This window comes from Equus asinus, chromosome 4, assembly GCF_041296235.1.
Source record: "Equus asinus isolate D_3611 breed Donkey chromosome 4, EquAss-T2T_v2, whole genome shotgun sequence".
In the NCBI taxonomy this organism is placed as follows: domain Eukaryota; kingdom Metazoa; phylum Chordata; class Mammalia; order Perissodactyla; family Equidae; genus Equus; species Equus asinus.
The window spans coordinates 119,932,040-119,951,449 of record NC_091793.1 but is presented as its reverse complement, the minus strand read 5'-3'; the positions used below and the strand labels follow the sequence as shown (position 1 = coordinate 119,951,449).

At 35.9% G+C, this 19,410-nt stretch overlaps 1 protein-coding gene across 10 annotated transcripts in view; it reads left to right on the top strand.

Moving 5' to 3' along the window:
* Positions 1-19,410, top strand: part of PDE1A (phosphodiesterase 1A) — a 342,210-nt gene that overhangs the window by 232,023 nt on the left and 90,777 nt on the right. For all 10 annotated transcript variants that reach the window (XM_044768609.2, XM_070508214.1, XM_044768610.2 and 7 more), the window contains one exon: positions 8,326-8,439. In XM_044768609.2, the coding sequence (XP_044624544.2) occupies positions 8,326-8,439 (114 nt within the window). The remainder of the gene's footprint in view (positions 1-8,325; positions 8,440-19,410) is intronic.

Below are 19,410 nucleotides of genomic sequence, written 5' to 3'. Positions count from 1 at the left end.
TATATATTTTTACAAGTATAAATCTATTTATATCTAATATATATTTAAATATGTGTTAATATATTTAACATTTTAAAGAAAATACTTGAGTCCACTTAGCCCAGAGTATTTCAGAGGGGTGACCGTTACCAGGCACAAATGATTGATTCCCTCTTTAGAATCAATATAGTCTTATTGTTCTTTTGCCTCCAAGAAGAAAAAAATTGATTTTGAAAGCATTTCTAACAATTTGAGTATTTGTATCTTTGTACATAAAAGGAATTCTTCAACATGCTGGAAATTGTGCAATGTCCATTTCTGTAATAAAAAGCTAATACTTGTGAAAGTAAAGTGATAAATAGTGTACTTAAATTCTGATTTTGGGAGAAGAAGGAGATAATTACATATTCCTTTGTGCTTGAACAAACAACAAATTTTCCATCACATATTCTCTACTTCAATGAGATTATTTTGTGCCTTTGAATGTGAAATGTAAACATAAAGGCTAATAATATTTGCCATACTATTGATCCCATTGTTTTCTTGATGATACTAATTGTTTGGGCAATTATTTATCCTGTAAAATAAAGATATCATGGATCATTACAATGATAGCATTTGCCTAGGTGAAAGAACAATGTATTTAAAAGACTTTAAATGTATAAACCTTGCTTCTTAGACTAAGATTAGGATTTAATTTCCTAAACATTGAACTCAGAGTAGACAAGACAATTTCATTGTTTAACGGCTTCTTATTCTGGTTTTTTATTGTGTTAGGCTCATAGGCAAGCAGAACTTAGTGAAATGACAGTAGCTTCTTGTTCTGACAGTCCTGTCTGTGTGTTTTCTTGCACTCCTGTTCATAGCCATATTTTAATGTTAATGTTAATGTCGATATCTGCTACAGATATTCTTTTAGCTTTACCTCTTCTTAGCATGGTGTTCTTACAACCACTTCCTTCCCACTTTTGTATTTCAATCAGGTCACAAATGGGGTCTTTGATAGGAATAGAATGATTATCAATTCTTTTTTTAAATTTCATTTACTAATTTATTATTCATGCTCTATAGCGTTAGGGATATCCTGGGCATTTTGTATTCTGTAATTAGTAAAGACATGCATAGACACATCGAATTTTTCAATATAAGAACACTCTTAGTTATGTAAGTTGTCCTTTTGCAAGATTGGGTCATGTAGCCATATCTTAAAAGGTAACTTTATAGTATTTGAAATACTTGATTATGTAAACTACATCCATTTTATATTAAGTATTTTTTCATTTGGAAAGTGGCAGTTCTATATTTGGATAAAAAAATACTCAATCATTTCCACAGCTCAGTACTCTTTGTTCAGAGGTAGAAATTGTTTCTCCTCTGCAACTGCTTGATTGAATCACAGAGCCAATCAATTATTTTTAACGATGGTGATTCTATTTTCATTTCTGTCTTCAAGTGTTCTGATCATTAGAAGGTAAGGAAGTCCCTCCAAAAAGCTAAGCAGATCAAAGTCTGTTCAGAATATAATATTCAGGCTTATTTTAAAAGTCTTTTGAATTATCAAAGATTAGTGCCATTCTCTTTGGGAAAAGATCATTAAGAGTTTAGTGCTGTGTTAGATTTTTTCGTGTCTTTGATAGTGTATATTAGAATTTGAAGTATTTTAACAAAACAGATGAAAAATGATCGGCAACAGAAGCGTCTATTTAACATATATCCTTTTCCTAGCTCAAATTACTGACCACATATTTTAATTCACAATTTGTAATTTGATAAGTGTGGACATATGTATACATATATGAAACTATCACCACAATCAGCAAAATTAAGGTTTCCATTACTCTCAACAGTTCCCTTGAGGCCCTTTGTAACCCTTCCCTTCCTGTCCTCCCTCACCCCACCTTCCCCATTCCCAGGCAGCTGCTGATCCACTTCCTGTCACTATAAGGATAAGGATAGTTTGCATTTTCTAAAATGTTACCTAAAATGGAATCCTACGATACGCACTCTTACTTCACTCAGCATAATTATTGGAGACTCACTCATGTCACTGTGTGTATCAACAGTTCATTCCTTTTATTGCTGAGTAGAACTTCTTGAGATGGATATGTTCCCGTTTATCTTTCTATTTACCTGTGGAGGAATATTCTGGTTGTTGCCAGTTTGGGCTATTACAAAGAAAGCTGCTACGAGCATTCAGCTACAAGTCTTTCCTTTTCTTTCCATCAAAGAATAGAATGACTGAGTCATAGAGTAGGTACATGTGTCACTTTTTGAGAAGCTGTTTTCCAAAGTGATGGTACCTATTTGCATTCCCACCAGCAGTGTAGGGCAGCTCCCGTTGCTTCACATCCTTTCTAATATTTGGTGTGATCAGTTATTTTAATTTTAGCCATTCTAGTAGATGTTTGATTGTATCTCATTATTGTTTTAATTTGAAGTTTTTCTGATGACTAGTGATTTCAAAAATCTTTTCATGTTTGCCATGAATATAATTTTTTTGGTGAAAAGTCTGTTCAAATCATTTGCAGATTTTGTATTGGGATGTTTGCCTTATTATTACTGAGTTTTACAAGTTCTTTACTTGTTTTGAATACAAATCCCTTATTAGATATATGATTTGTAAATATTTTGTCCCAGTGTGTGGCTTCTCTTTTCATTCTTTAAATAGGGTTTTCAAAGAACAGAAGTTCTTAATATTGATGAAGTTCAACTTCTTTCTTTTCCTGGATAGTGCTTTAGGTATTGTATCTAAGACATCTTTGGCTGAACCAAGATCACAAAGATTTTCTCCTATTTTCTTCTAGAAGGTTTATTGTTTTAGGATATACATTTAAATCTATGATTCATGTATGGATCAAAATTTCTTTTACACGTAGATATTCCTATTGATCCAGCAGTATTTGTTGTAAAAGCTATCCTCTCTCAACTAAATTATCTTTGCACCTTTTTTCAAAATCAATTGACTATGTATTTGTGGGTTTCTTTCTACAGTCTAAATTCTGTTCCATTCATCTATTGGCCTATCTTGGTGAGAGTAATATATGGTATTATTCCTGTTTATACTAGGCTAATTACTGTAGCTTTAAAATAAGTCTTGAAGTCAGGTAGTGTAAATCCTCCAACTTTGTTCTTTTTGTTAAATTTGTTTTGACTATTCTAGGTCCTTTGCGTTTTTACATGAATTTTAGAATCAGCATGTCAATCAGCAATTGATGTAGAATTTTTCAAATGCTTTTTGAGTGTTTATTGAGATGATCATATAGCTTTTCTTCCTTAGTCTCTTAATATAGTGAATTACATTGATTAGTTTTTCAATCTTATAACAATTTTGTATTCCTAGGATAAATCTCTTTTATCACATACTATCCTTTATATATTGGTGGATTTGATTTCCTAAAATGTTAAGAATTTTTACATCTATGTTCATGAGGCATATTCATTTATAGGTTGCTGCTGCTGCTTTTCGTAATGTTTTAATCTGGTTTTGTTATAAGGGTAATTTTGGACTCCTAGAATAAATCGAGATTATTCTTCTGGAAAAGTTGTAGGGAATAGGTGTTATTACTTCCTTAAATATTTGTTAGAATTGATCATTGAAGTTATCTGGGCCTGAGGTTTTCTTTGTGTGAAAGTTTTTAACTCCAAATTCAGTTTATCTATTTCTTTTTGAGATTTGGTAGCTTATGTCTTTTAAGGAAATTGTTCATTTTATCTCAGTTGTTGATTTTATTGGCATATGTTTATATTATTTTTTGCTTAATAAGAACTGTTTTAACATCTTTGCCTACGAATTCTATCATCTTTGTCATATTTGGGTCAATATCTACTGACTGATTTTTATCCTCATTATAGGTCAAATTTTCTGCTTCTTTGTGTGCCTCATAATTTTTTACAGGATGGGAAACCAATTGGGAAAACATCATGTACAAAAGATTGAAATTATGATGGAAGCCAGAGAAATTTCAATGTTGTTAGTGAGGGATAAATGAAGTGTGGTTTAGTTGCTAAGTAGGGAGAGCACAATGGATGGGAATCTTCAAAGGATTTATGATATAGATGTGCCTACACTAGGCAGATATGCCTGGTAACTAACCCTGATTCAGACATTTAAAGATGGTAGACATGTGGGAGAAAGGAATTTCAGTAAAAGAGAAGAACTTGAATCTAGGATGATGTGAAATTGTTTGAGGAACAAGTGACTAAATTAGTTTGCTTGGAAATTAGGGTGTGTGTAAAAAGAACTAATGAGAAATATATGCATTTCAACATTTGACCACATTCTTTGCACATGTCATGCCATCGCCAGAGACTGCAAATATCTTGAAGACGGGTATTGTGGTGCACACACAGGTGCTCATGCATTATATATGTATATATGTATGTGTGTATATGTATCCTTATATGTACACTCATATATATTCTTATATATATCCATATATATACTATTTTATACAGCTCCAAGTGTAGTAATAAATGCTAAATAATTATTTACTTAACTGAGTTGGGTTTTTAACACTTTTTTGGCAATCTTCTCTGCTTAGAAATCTGTTTTTATGCTGTTTGATAGAACAGCTATTCACTAGTTTTGCTACCAAGCGGAGCAGCCAGTGGAGTCTCCATCCACAGATTGTTGAGCTAGAAACTGCTCAGGTTAGAACATCACGTACATGTACTTAGCCTAAGCTTTGGGAACCAGAACAACATACCTACGCCTGCTGTTAAGAACACTGTTTTTTACTCAGCTTGCCTACTCTGATGAAAGAAACCGATTCATTACTAAAGAGTCTTTATTAAATTAAGGGAACTTGTTTATTTTATGCACAGGACTTTGTGATTTCTTCTTCAGTTATGAGAATTTGTCCATAGGATGGCTTAGGAATTAGGTAAAGTCCATACCTATCTTCCTTAAGAAATTAAAAATGTGTACAGATATATGCAGTAAAGCCTTAATACTGTGGAACATTCTGGTTTAGAACGTATGATAAGTTGAAATGATGAAGATGTTTGACTTTGTATTATCTATAAAAGAAAATGAAATAATAGCATACATAAGGTTGTTGGGGATTATTATGTGCCTAAATTGATTACAAAGATGACTTCACAATTGAAATAATAATTATATAAATTATTCCATTAACCTGCTGTTTTAATTATGAATAATCTTTTTATAATACAAAGGTTTTCTTTAATAGAAATTTGTACTCACTAAAGGAAATTTACTGTGTATAGGCAAAGAAGATAAAGGAGAGAGAAGTCCTAGTCACCCAAAACTGTATGTTTCCTTCCAGTCTTTTTGGGTTGATATACTGAGTTTAGATGTGTGTGTGTGTGTGTGTGTGTTTGTGTGTGTGTGTGTGTATGAGTGGTTATGATTTTACAGAGTTATAACCATATCTAAGTAGGTTTTCTAATTGGGTGGTACAATCTTTTTGGAGTATTTTTTTTCAGAGCAATTTCTTGTGTCAGATTATAGTTTTATACTCCTATTAAGATATTATACTTCATAATATTTGTTGTTTGTAAATCACATTGAGATATCTCTGTGAAAGGGCAGAGTCATTGTCCAAGCATTGGAGGCTCTTGATGTCACAGGTTTCACCAGGTGTGATCTGCTGGTGGAATGATTCCCCTGGGAAGAACTGCAGGCTGTCATGAGTTAGGAAGTACACCTGTGGAGAGTTTCTCAGGGGCATCCTCTCCCCTGAGTTCTTTATTTTGATTCATTTCTTATTCATTTGATTAATCAGTTAGGATTGGGTTGAGCGACGTATAAAAGAAATCTCAAAATAATAGTGGCTTAAACACAACATTTTTTGTTGTTTTATATGAGATAAGTTCAGCGGTGGGTGATTTCTTTCAGGTAGATTGACAGCATAGGATCCAGGTCACTGCCATCTTCCTTCTCTGCCATTCTTAGTGGTTGACTTCCTTCTGCCAGGTTACCTCATGATCCTAGATGGCTGCTGGACCTTCAGACAGTCCTACTGCATTCCAGGCAGGAAGGAAAGGCAAGGGATAAAAGAGAGCTCCTTCCAACTGAGTTAGCCCTCATCAAAATAATTGTTCTGAAAGTCTTACTTGACAACCTCCGTTTATATCTCATTGGCCAGAATGCAGTCACATGACCATACCCAGCTTCAAGAGAGCCTGGGAAATGTAGGTTTTTAGCGGAGAAAATTGCTAAGTCAAATAAAAGTAGAGCTCAGTTATTCAGAGAGAAGGGAGGCAACCATCTGAAGTTCTTAGTGTTTTCAAAACTGGATCATACAACGAAGTATGATTAAGTAATTTTCACAAGACAGATACATGAGCTGTATATTTTTAAGTCAATGCAGAGCAGTGAAACTCTTACCTTCAGATATAAAAAGCTATTTGACTAAGTATAATGTGCTTGGGTCATAAACATTACAAAAATCTCAAAACACTCTATATGTTGCTCCATTTTCATCACATTTGGTGTTTTAGGCAAGCCTCAAATCGAGGCTTAATTTCCTGTCTAAGTAACCTGTTTAAGTTGTTATTTTTGTTTTGTTTTGCTTTGTTGATTCTATACTAATAAGACCTATTTATTCTTACATAGAATTTACTTTGCAATACTGTTGTCTGCTTATATTTCATTTTACAAAAGTATATGGTATAAAAAATAATTGTGGAGGCCAGCCCCATGGCCTAGTGGTTAAGTTTGCATACTCCACTTTGGTGGTCCAGGGTTTAGCTGGTTCAGATCCTGGTCATGGACATGGCACTGATCATCAGGCCATGCCGAGGTGGTATCACATATAGCACAACCAGAGGCACTCACAACTAGAATATAAACTATATACTGGGGGGTTGGGGAAAAGACGAAGAAGAAAAAAGGAAGATTGGCAGCAGATGTTAGCTCAGGTGCCAATCTTTAAAAAATAAATAAATAATCATTTGTAGCTTCCTGAATAATAAGGTTTAGTCAGATGTGGCTTTTTTTCCATGGAGAAACACAGTGTTTCTTATGGATGGAGGAATGTCAGATACCCTTGCTGAAATTTTTAGCTTGTCTCTATACCCTAAGTCTTGGTATTGGAAATCATTCAAAGTAAATTTTCAGAAAATCTGCTACAATATCTCTAAGATAGTGCCTAAAAGTATTTCTCTGAAATGCTTCTGCTCAGGAATGGAATTAAATTCTATCTGCTGACTTAGGAAAGTGGATAATTGTTCTCACATTGTTTATCTACAACATGTAGAGAGTGAGGAATATGTGTTCCTTCTCTGCCCAGTATGGGGCAGTATCTTTAGAAACACTTGGTTTCTTACTAATGTATAGACATTTCTAAGTGTTAGATATTTGTTGAAGTAATTTGTATTATCTCACTACATGAGATATCTATTGCTACTTAAAAAATTATCTCAAAATTCAGTGGCTTAAAACAGTAACATTAATTATCTGACAGTTTCTGTGAGTGAGTAATCCAGATGTGGCTTAACTGACCCTATGCTTTCTAGTTACTTGGGAAGTTAGCACACATCATCTCATGGGCAAAAACAAGAGGAAATGTTTTACAGATTTGACTCAGGTGAAAAACCATTGCAGTAAAAACACTAAGCACACAGACATATATTTTTTCTCATCTTGATTGTATTGTCTTGGAATTTTTGCTTTTCACTTTTGTTCTTATTGCTATACACAACAAACAATTGCTAGAGTAGCGTCAAAAGAGCACCCTTTAAACAGTCTCTCAGCGCCAACTCTGAAGAAGCACAACAGCTCTGGGGTAAATTTTAGTGTTAGGAATATACTTTCATGAAAATGCGTATATTGTTTTGAATTTTCAGAAAGACTATCTTTGAAATATAGTATCTAAACTAGCAAGCTACAGCCTTGTTATTATTGAGAGATGAACATAATTTCTAACTGTTGTTTAAGTGATGAAGATTTGATCTTTTTTTTTTTTGAGGAAGATTAGCCTTGAGCTAACATCTGCTGCCAATCCACCTTTTTTTTTCTTAATAACAAAGACGGGCCCTGAGCTAACATCCGTGCCCATCTTCCTCTACTTTATATGTGGGACGCCTGCCACAGCATGGCTTGACAAGCAGTGCGAACGTCTGCTCCTGGGATCTGAACTGGCAAACTCCAAACCACCAAAGCAAAATGTGTGAACTTAACCACTGTGCCACCTGGCTGGCCCGTAGATTGATCTTAATTATACAAAAAAATCCCTGAAAATATTTCTATTTGATGACCAACCCAGAAAAATATGTTAAAAGTTTTTCTCAATTTGTGTATTTAACATTGTACTATTTTCCATATAGTTACAATAAAATTCTTTTTATTTCTCTCTCTTTTTGGGTACTTTTTTGAAATAGACTAAGATGCCTAGTGAAGCAGCTGGAAAAAGGTGATGTTAACATCGTAGACTTAAAGAAGAATATTGAATATGCAGCATCTGTGTTGGAAGCAGTTTATATCGATGAAACAAGGTAAGCTTTAACCTCCTCTCCCTTTTATCTTTGTCTCTCTCCCCTTTGTTCCTCTTTCTTGACTCTCCTTCATCTCAAACTTGAATTTAGCAAATCTTAGTCATGAAACAAAAATCAAAACCTTATTAAAATTTAAAAGGTTCTTCTTCATGTAGTTATGTAATTGTACTATGACCCTTTCTAAAAAATAATCATTTTAATCCAAATGCTTGAATAACAAAACATAGTCAAACAATAAAGTCATAAAGTGAATAAAGTAAACTCTCCTCTCTCCCTACCCTGTGCTTAGGCCCAGATTTTTAAATGTCAGAGGCAGATGTAAGCTTTTACTGATGTAAAGATTTTCCTGTTATCTCAAAATTTCAGAGTTCCTTCTGAGAAGATGGTGTCACATGCCCATTCTCACGAGATGTATCTATCAGATCCTCTGTGCAGGGCTTGTTAAGGAGCAGTTCCAAATGTGCATTTGATCATCACCTAGTCTCATAATTAGCAGAGTGGTAAAGAGATCAGGAAATGGAGATTTATTTGCAGACGGTTGTTAGCCTAGGGCTGTGGCTCTCCACCAGGTGATTTCTCTCCCAGGGGTCATTTGGCAATATCCGAAGACAGTTTTGGTTTGGTTGATGGGGATGTGCTACTGTTACGTGATGCATAGAAGCTAGGGATGCTACTAAACATCTTACAAGGCACGGGAAAATCCCCCAGAACAAAGAATTATCCAGCCACAAGTGTTAATAGTATGGAGGTTAAGAAACCCTGGCCTAAAGGGAGAACTTTGCATTTTCTTTTTGCTGTCTGAGGGGGTACTTACCCCCAACGTCAAGTCTTGGGGGGGCAGGGGACACTCCTGGGGACCATAGTGCTAATAGAAGACTCTGGGGTGTATGATATGACAGTTCTTGGGAGATTTGACTAGTGTTTCTTGGAGTTCAGAGAGTACTAAGACTGGTTCCTGACTCTCATCTCAAAAAAGAAAGTGGTAGGCTGATTAGAACTACCTTGAATTCACAGATAAGGGGGACCCTGTGGAGGGAGAGATATGTGCTTCCAGAGTTTAGCATAGAAAAGGCACTGAGTTTTTTCAAAGTCGTGAGGCAGGTGGAGTAGAGGTCTTTTGAAGGGATTGACCAAAAAATACTGACTTCAGAAGGTGAAAAAGACGCTGCATGGGGGTGATTGTCGCTAGACAAGCCAGGGAAGGAATCATAAAAATCCAGCCCAAATGTCAGAGAACATATAATGTTCAAGGTACCCTCTTAGAGTAGTAAGTTGCTTCTGAAGAACTCACAAAAGCTCCCCAAGGCAAAAAAAAAAACCAAACTAGAATTTGGACATTTGTCACACAGGATGACAACAAATACAGCTGTCTTGTAAGACCTTTTGGCCCTTATAATTCCCCACCACCACCACCACCACATTGCTGAACAATGAGAAACAGCAGAGTGAGTGGGACAGGAGATGGAACGTGGAGAGTGAGGAGGTCCATGATGCCCCCTCCCTTCTGCAGGTGTCCATGCCTGGGTCAGGCCTGAGCTTGGGGACGGGAGAAATGTTAACCAGATGTGAAATTGAAGGTTTTGTATATCGATGTGTACTGGGCTTAAACATACACACACACACACACACACACACACACACACACACACAAATATACTTTAGGGCCTGGCCCCGTGGCCGAGCGGTTAAGTTCGCCCGCTCCACTGCAGGCGGCCCAGTGTTTCGTTGGTTCGAATCCTGGGCTTGGGCATGGCACTGCTCATCGAACCACACTGAGGCAGCGTCCCACATGCCACAACTAGAAGGACCCACAACTAAAATATACAACTATGTACTGGGGGGCTTTGCGGAGAAAAAAGAAAAAAATAAAAATCTTAAAAAAAAACATATTTACAAAAAAACAAAAAAAATATAGTTTAACAAGTAATAAATTCACGTGATTAAAACATCAAGATAATGTAAAAAGGTGCCTCGTAAAAGTGTTGCATTTACCCTTGTTCCTATCTACTCAAACTCTCAACTCCTAAATTTCTTATGCATATTTCCAATGATTAATTACAAATTTTTATTTCATATTTTTCTCTCCTTCTTTCATGGAAAGTAGCATGCTATATACAGTCTTTCATTTTGCTTTTTTCCCTCCTAAATAAGGAAACCTGGAGATATTCGTATATCATGTACTGAACTTCTTAATATCAGGCAATGAGAATTTTCACTAATAACTGACAGAAAAGGGTTAGGTAAGGGCTTTGTTGCACAGATCAATTTTTCTTTGTCCCCAGATTGGAACTCCTCTGTTAAGGCATGGTTTAGAGTCACAAATTAAGAAAAACAATCAAACTCGTACTTTTAGATTATAAACTCTATGCAGAACTGTTTTCTTGGTTAACTTTCACAGAATGCATATAAATGTGTATGATTCTTCTAAGTGAACAGAGACTCACAGTGCAAATCAAAAAAAATCTGAGTTGCTTCTATAATTTCCTTGCTCCTTCATTTTTGTATGTGCACCTTACTGCCCATAAATTGACTGAATTAATATGTTTAAGATTTCTTCAGTTTGTCCTTGACATTTTATTTTTTATATTTATTTCTGAAACTAAAGAATTTTACCTTTAAAAGTTATTTGGAAATTTACATTACTCATCTTAGAATTGCATAGTACTAACAATTTGTTTTGCCCAAGTGTCTCATCTTTCATTTGATAGGTTATTACATGCTGTATTTATTAATTTTTCTGTTGTATTTCCTTTCCCAGAAAATTATGATTCCATAGATATTTTGTTAACTTAATTCCCCATGATAACTAACTCATTTAAACATATGATACATTTCAAAGTATAGTTCCCTTTCATTTGAAAATTGCTCTTTCATGGGAAGAAAAAATGCTTAACTGCTTCATGGTAGAATTTTTTTTTTTGCTCTTTACAAAATTAGTCCCAGCTCTTAATCCCACATCATCTCAATTTCTACTCAAATGACACAAAACCTTTTACTATTTTATTTTAATGCCTCCATGGCATCTTGACTTTTAAATCAGATTAATAATAACACCCCACGTTTGTACCATCCTTCAAGGGGTCTTAGTTTCCTATCTCGTATTAGTCTTACTACAATCCTTTGCAGTTGGCAGAGCGATCACTGCTTTCTGCCCTTTGCTACTGAGAGAACTAAAGTGCTTAGAAGCAAAATGGTTTGCCAAAGGTCACAGACCTAGGCACTGGAGAAACTGGGACTAGAAACTAAGGTGTGATTTCTTATTTGGTGTTCTTTCCTCTACAACTGGCTCCTCTCAAGTACTGCTATCAAGCAGGATGGTTTTTAATGGCCTCTGAAAGACTTAGATGACAATGTATAAAACATTCTTACAGTTGGAATTATAAATTCTGGTAAAACAATACCTAACATTTATTACTAATAACCTATTATTATAGCCTGCTATGTGCCAAGAACTCTTTTAAGCATTTAAATGCACTATTTCATTTAATCATCACAACAATCCTGTGAGATAGAAACTTTATAATTACTCTTTTACACATGAGGAAATAGAGTCACAGAAAAGCTACATAGCTTACCCCAAATAACACAGAGAGTAACTGAAAGAGTGAAGTTAGGGTCTTGGCAGGCTGGCTCTAGGGCTTGGACTATTAAGCACATTCTCAGCTGCATCTTTTCGGTAACATCTGACCAAAAGGAGGTTTCAGAGACTTACTGGAAATTTTGATGAAGCTCACGTGCCGTCAGTGTTGTCAGACCCAGTGGTGTGTAGATTGTGGGTGTGTATGTTCCCAACTCTGCCTTCAGTGATGTCACATTGGTAGCTTGAAATTGGCTACAGTGGGAATATTTACACCATGGAAATTGGCAAATGCTACAAATCAAGATTTGTTTTTTTTCCGGAAGAGTCTGTGGTTAAAAATTTACCATCATGTCACTGGTTAGACCTAAGATTACCTCATATGTATCTTCTAAGTCTGTGACTTTATGATTAAAATATCAGCTCAAGAATTTTACAGCAACACTACTTGATGTAATTTAATTTCCTATAGACTTAGTAAGACATACAGCAGGAAACTGAAGATGTTTTTGTTGAGATGTGTGCACAATTATTAAAATTGCATTTGCCTTAGGAATATTAGTAAAACAGAGATGATGTAGAATGAGGAGAGATGAAGAAGCATTTATTTGCTTTTAAACTTTAAATATAAAACCTGCTGACTTCTGAGATGTTTTTTAATGGAAAATTTTCTTTCTAAAAAAAATGTTTCAGTGAGTATTCCAGGGAGGCATTTTTTTTTCTTTTTTGAAGTTTGGGTTGCACTGCAAAAGAAGGTCAACATGTAATAAAGGAGGATAAAACAAATTATGAATTAGTTTAAAACCCATACAACGCACGCACGCGCTTGCACACACACACACACACACACACACACTCCTTTTCCTACTAAGCCTTAGTGACTTCAGGGTTTCAGTTAAGAAAACAAATGTTAAAAGTCCCTCTTGAAAGATGCTTTAAGTGAGAAAAATAAAAACAGAGTTTCTGATAGAATTTGAATTCTGACCTTCTTTGAGGGACTTAGCACAATTCCCTGATGAATATGACTGTTGGTTTTTTGACAAGACATTTTCAAATCCAAATGCTAATATTTCATGAGTCCTGCTTTCAGATGTGTCCCTAGAGGCTATTGTTTTTCAAAGCGGCACAGTTGTAATCCAGAAACATGTGGCCTAAAAAAAAAAAATCTGTTTGATTGTCCTTATTTGGATTGGGAGACTGCCAGGCTAAGTAGCATCCTTGGCCTCATGAATTGTTATTCATGAGGGTAGGCAGCTGACTGGGAAGTATACTTCCAAAGATAAATATTATCCTTACTATTACTGCCTAACAACCCAATTTATAACTTAATTTTCTTCATGTGAACCAATCCAAGTCTTATAATTATCATAGTTAGAGCACAGACTCTGGATTCAGAAAGAATGGATTGTTCAAAGCCTGGATCCTCCATTCAATACTCTGTTTAAGCAAGTTACTTAACTTCTATGTTTCCTAGCTTTATCATCTGCAAAATAAGAATAATGACAATGCTGACTTCACAGAGTTGATCTGAAGATTGAATGTAGCACAATATCTGACAGAGTAAAGTTATTTTAACTTTTAACTTTTAACAGTTGAAAATAACCATTATTTTTTGTTGTACTAATAAAATGTAGATACTTTGGGGTACATAATACATTAAGATATATAATTTATACCTCCTAATGAAAATATCAAATAATTTCTTAAGAGCAGGGGTTTTTTTATTGAGGTCAAAATAGTTTATAACATTGTGAAGTTTCAGTTGTACATTATTATTTTTCAGTCACCATATAAATGTTCCATTTCACCCATTGTGCCCACCCCCAAACCCCTCTCCTCTCTGGTAACCACTAATCTGTTCTCTTTGTCCATGTGTTTCTTTATCTTCCACATATGAATGAAATTGTTTGGTGTTTGTCATTCTTTGTCTGGTTTGTTTTGCTTTACATAATATGCTCAAGGTCCATCCATGTTGTTGCAAATGGGAAGATTTTGTCTTCTTTTATCGCTGAGCAGTATTCCATTGTATATATACACCACACATCTTTATCCATTCACCAGTTGATGGGCACTTAGGTTGCTTCCACATCCTGGCTATTGTGAATAATGCTACAATGACAATGACCATAGGGGTGCATAAGTCTCTTTCAATTGTTGATTTCAAGTTCTTTGGATAAATACCCCAGGGTAGGATAGCTGGGTTGCATGGCATCTCTATTTTTAATTTTTTGAGAAATCTCCATACTGTTTTCCACAATCGCTGCAGCAGTTTGCATTCCCACCAGCAGTGTATGAGGGTTTCTGTTTTTCCACATCTTCTCCAACATTTGTTGTTTTTTGTCTTGCCGATTATAGCCATTCTAACTAGTGTAAAGTGACATCTCACTGTAGTTTTGATTTGCATTTCCCTGAAGATTAGTGATGTTGAACATCTTTTGATTTGCCTGTTGGCCATCTGTATATCTTCTTTGCAAAAAGAGAAGTTTTTGATCCTGAAAAAATGAAGATAGGTGGGCTCAAGTTACCAGGAATGAAAACAAAGTGCAAAGTGATGAAAAGGAACCTTAACATGATACACATCTTGATAAAAACATCCTCAATTGACTTCAATGTCTAACTAAGCCTTAATTTTGAGAGATTACTTTGAGCAAGAATGAATGTCAATCAATACTTTAAGAAGTTAGTCTGATAGAAACTGAGTGACATTCAGGGTACCTTGAAGGCTAAGTCCCTTGAAATTATTGAGTACGGGGGTTTACTAAGGAATATTCTCTCAAGAAATAAATATTTATTGAGTACCTCAGGCAAATACTAGGCTACTTGTCATCAGATAGCTGGTGGCTAGAAATGCATCAAGAGCTGGGAAGATAAACTTAGGTGCAAGGACCAATAATGCAAACAAGAAACAGGGAGGTTCAGAGTTAGAGTGAGACACACTGACAAATTATAAGAGGAGACACTAAGTAGCAGCAGTAAATCATAACCAGAGGGAGTAACATGGGTAAGAATTGTACAGAGTCAAGATTCCAAATCAGATGTGATTGGACTTGCAGGTATTGCTGAACGTTGATGAGGTTTGTTCCCTGGCAAAGCTCCTCATGCCCATTCTTAAAGACATGCCTTCTAACAAAAGGATTTAAGGTAAAAAATGTCTGGTACTGGAACTCGGAAGTATGGTGCCAGTTAGAGATGTGAATTTGGAGACTATAAACCAGGATTCTCAGAAATTTTTTTGATGCTTTATTTTGATATCAATAATCAGAGCTCCTTTGTTGTTTCAATATGTTCCCCATCCTAAAGTTTTTTAGAATGCCCAGTGAATGTTTACTTATTTTACCAATCTGCCCTGGATGTCACTTTCCTCTTTCTCCAGCTCTCTGGCTTCAAACTGCTGAACTGTTCCATTGCAGGTCACCTATTTTCCCCTCAAATCCAGCAATCCACAGACTGGTACTGCTCCCAAACATGAGCTCAATTCCTTCTTCCAGTTGCCCAAATTGAAGCTAGAATTAGCTCTTGCTGTAAGATCTTACTGATGGATGTTCTCAAAACCCACAACTCAACTCCTTCTATAGAGGTCCCCTACCAGGCATTTCTCTGCATCCTCTAGGGTCTATTGCAGAAGCCAGCTTACCATCCCCTCTGGAAGTGCCTTTCAACATATTTTCCTATCCTGAGTTCAGGCTCCAAGGCCAAGCGAAAGGAAGGGGGCTATCAAAATTCATGTCAAGTTGTGTATTCATCTCTAGGATCAACACTTATGCTCAAAGACTGTGCAGTCTAAATCCATATTTAGAAAAAATTAGACTTTTTTTTAAAGGACACAGAATCTGCAGTGATGCAGGTGTGCTCACAATGAAGACAACCATGTACATTACTATTAGAGATGTTTAGTCTCTTGCAGTCACATTGTCTCAATCTTCTATATGCTAGAGTAGGGGCTTCATTTTGTTTTTGTGTAAATTAAAGACCTATTCAAAAGATTTTTCATAAAACAAAAGAGCAATCTGTCTCTGAAGGTAAAATAAAGCCTCTGTAGAATAAAACAAATTATTTTTTGACTTTTCAAGTGTCACTTTTTTCACTTCCAACCATTAAGCTTTCAAAAACTCTTGGAGTTCCATCTCAATATAAGTCATCATGTTACCCTATTAACTTAAGTCAAGGGAGAGCACAAAAATGCCAAATAGAGGTGTGGAGTAAGAAGAGAGTTAAGGGGAGACGTAGGGAACACTGTGTTAAAGTTAGGCATGGAACTACTAAAGAAGAGACTTAGGAAGAATAGATATAGAAGCAGGAGGCACATCTGCAGAATATGGAGTAGTAAAAGCCAGTGGACAGCAGGGTTACTAAAAAGGAATAAATCAAATGCCACAGGGATAACCATCGAATACAGTTAGGAGTTTTCTGGTGCGCCTGAAGTGGAGTTTCAGTAAAATGAAAAAGCTACCGGCCAGATTTTGGTAGTATGAAGAATTAATGTGGAATGGCTCTGGAAGAAATTAGTGCAGACCATTTTTCAAGAATATTCTAGTGTATGAAAAAGCAGAGATAGAACAATCTATCAATGGGGACATATACTTGGTTGGTTTTTTTTCACACTATTTTTAGAATAGAAGACTTGTATCTGTAGCCTGGAGATGAAGAGTTAAAAAAGAGACTAGGACTAAACAGAAACAATATTTATAGAAAGATTAGGTCAAGAAGTTATCCTTGGAAGTTTATCTAGGAAAAGAGACAAATAGCCAAGCACAGTTGGAAAATATAGACGAAGATGGAGCTAATTAGTGCATAGTCAAGTGTTTTCAAATAGGCAAAACTTCAGTAGCACTGTAAAAATCAGAAAGGTTAGTTAGCATTTATTTTAAACTCAGTTGCTCAGCATGGGTAAGAGTGCTACAATAACTATGGCTAAAATATAGACCATGGGCTGTAAAACTCAAGGATCAATGGGACATGGAGAATAAACCCTTTGTGGATAATCACCACAACGTGCACATCATGATGGCAATGACTCGTGTACCCCTTGGACATTTAGAGTGGAGCGGGGAAGAAGGCAAAAAGAAAAGAGTTGGACTAATGAACACCTTTTGTGAATATTTCAATTGTTAAGTGATAGGAAGCCCAACCAAACCAGATTAAACTTTCACTGCCAAAACATTGATGGCAAGTGTTGACTACAAGCATAGGTGATTCAGGGCAAAAATGATGTCAAAGGATCAACCTCTCTGTTTTGCTTGCTCTGGAATGGCCTCCTTCTGTCGTTTTGAGTGGAAGCAAGACAAGACAGTGTCAGTATTTTAAAGCTTTACGTCCTCATCCTCACACCTTCAAATTCAGCAGGAATGAGAAAGAGTGTCTTTCCCAGAGGCTCCAACAAACACAACGTTTCTGTTTTATTGGCTCTAGTTAGGTAATAGGCTTACCCTTCAAACAGTCATGTCCAGGAGAAGTGTGTATACAAGTTCAGTCGTAAGTATCACATGAGGCTGGCAGGCGGTCATTTTAAATTGCATGCCTGAGAATTGAGACTGGAAGAGAGTGCTTTCCTAAACAACAACTGTATCCTCTCTCGAGTGAAAACTAAAATGTTCATGTTAGTACTGCGTGCAGGCAGACCTGGACCAGGGTCTGTGTGGGATGTTGAGCAATTCCTGGCCTGGCTTTGCTCCTACTAATGATAACTCTATGGGCAAGAGATTTTTGTTTTCTCTAGTCATTAGTTTTTTTACACGGAGATGAAGCTTCCAGTCCCTTTCTGCTCTGAAATTCTGTGGCTTTATGCACAGTCCGAAAGTCTCTCTTAAAGACTTGCTCATGCCTAGACGATGCTGGCCAGTAGAAGGGTGACAGGAGAGGGCTGCTTATCATTTGCTTAGTGGGGAGCATTTATAAATATGGGCTCCTGTAGTTTTTGGAGTTTCCATTTGGAAGAGTCCCTGAGGAAATCAATTTGAAGGGTATATGCTAAGAAGTTGCTGGAGCTCAGTGAATCATTAAAAAGCAAATTAGGATTTTTATGAATTCCATTTTTATGGTGTGAGTTGTAGGGAGGGGTGGCTGTTTGGAGTGTTGTGTTTGTAGGCTGTGTTCTCACCCTGTAGAAGGAGTGTGAAAATCAGGCTCATAAAAAGTTGCAATACATTTTGGTTGATTTTCATATTTTCTGTCCATCTGTGGTGTCTTATTTTCCACAAGCTTTCAAAAACAGCCTCACTAGTGAAAAGGGGAAAAAAAAATCTGACCAGATCTTTTGAGAGATGACCAACAAAAAACCCCCACATATTATATAAGATCTTACTGTTGCGACATTTTGAGTGAATAGAATATAAATGAATATTTCCTGGATTTGAAAAAGATATAATTTTAAATATTATTCTTTTCTAATGATGATATGAATAATAATTAAGATTGACAATTAATTTAACCCAAGGCAACATATTATGCAATTTATATACTACTGCCTATAATTCTCAAAAATCCTATGAATTAAATAATTATATTATTTCCACCATCAAATTAAGAACTTTGAGGCATAAAGAAAGTAATTTACTTGCTTATGATCATATAATTATAAGTATCAGAGACAAGTTTAAACTTAAATGGAGCATACCCAACATCCATTGTTCTCTTCTTCCTTGCCAATAGAACCCCCATCCCTTTTTTTCCCCCAATTATTCCCTTTTCTCTGAAAAGTCAAGTGATTCAAGGGGGACCACCTCCATCCCCTGGCTCAAGATGGGTGAATCCTAATTGATTTAAACCAGTAATTATCCCCCAGTTCCGTAACCAGTGAGTTTAGACATGGACATGTGATGCAATTCTGGCCAATAAGACTGGTGGGAGTGTCAGCAAAAGATTCCTTCTCCATAGAAAGAATTCCTGTGTCTCGGAGTATCATATCTGGGTATGATGCTTGAAACCAATACAACCATCTTGCTAACCCTTGCTAACAAGCATAGAGCTAACCCTAACACTAAAGTTGGCAGTGTAGAAAGAGGGAAGAAACAAAGTCCTTGATGGTATTGTTGATCTGTTGATTTAAAGAACTCCCTATTGGAGTCAACCTACCTTTACTGTTCTTATTAGGGAAAATAATAAATTTCCCTATTGTTTAAGCCACTTTGGGTTAGGTTGATGTCACTTGCTATTGAGAGCATCCTTACAGCCACATAGGTCTGCCTTGCTCCAAAGCTCATGTTCTTAATCTCTAATCCTTCCCAGGAGTCACCTTATCCTAATAATGAGTCCTAACATAAATGTTTGATTTCTAAGTTAGCTACTTAAAATTCACAATTTACTTCCCCATAAAAAGAGGTAATAGGTTGATTAAGTTTCCAAAGTAGCTCACAAAAACATATTGATCCCATGATACAGCTAAACAACATAAGTAG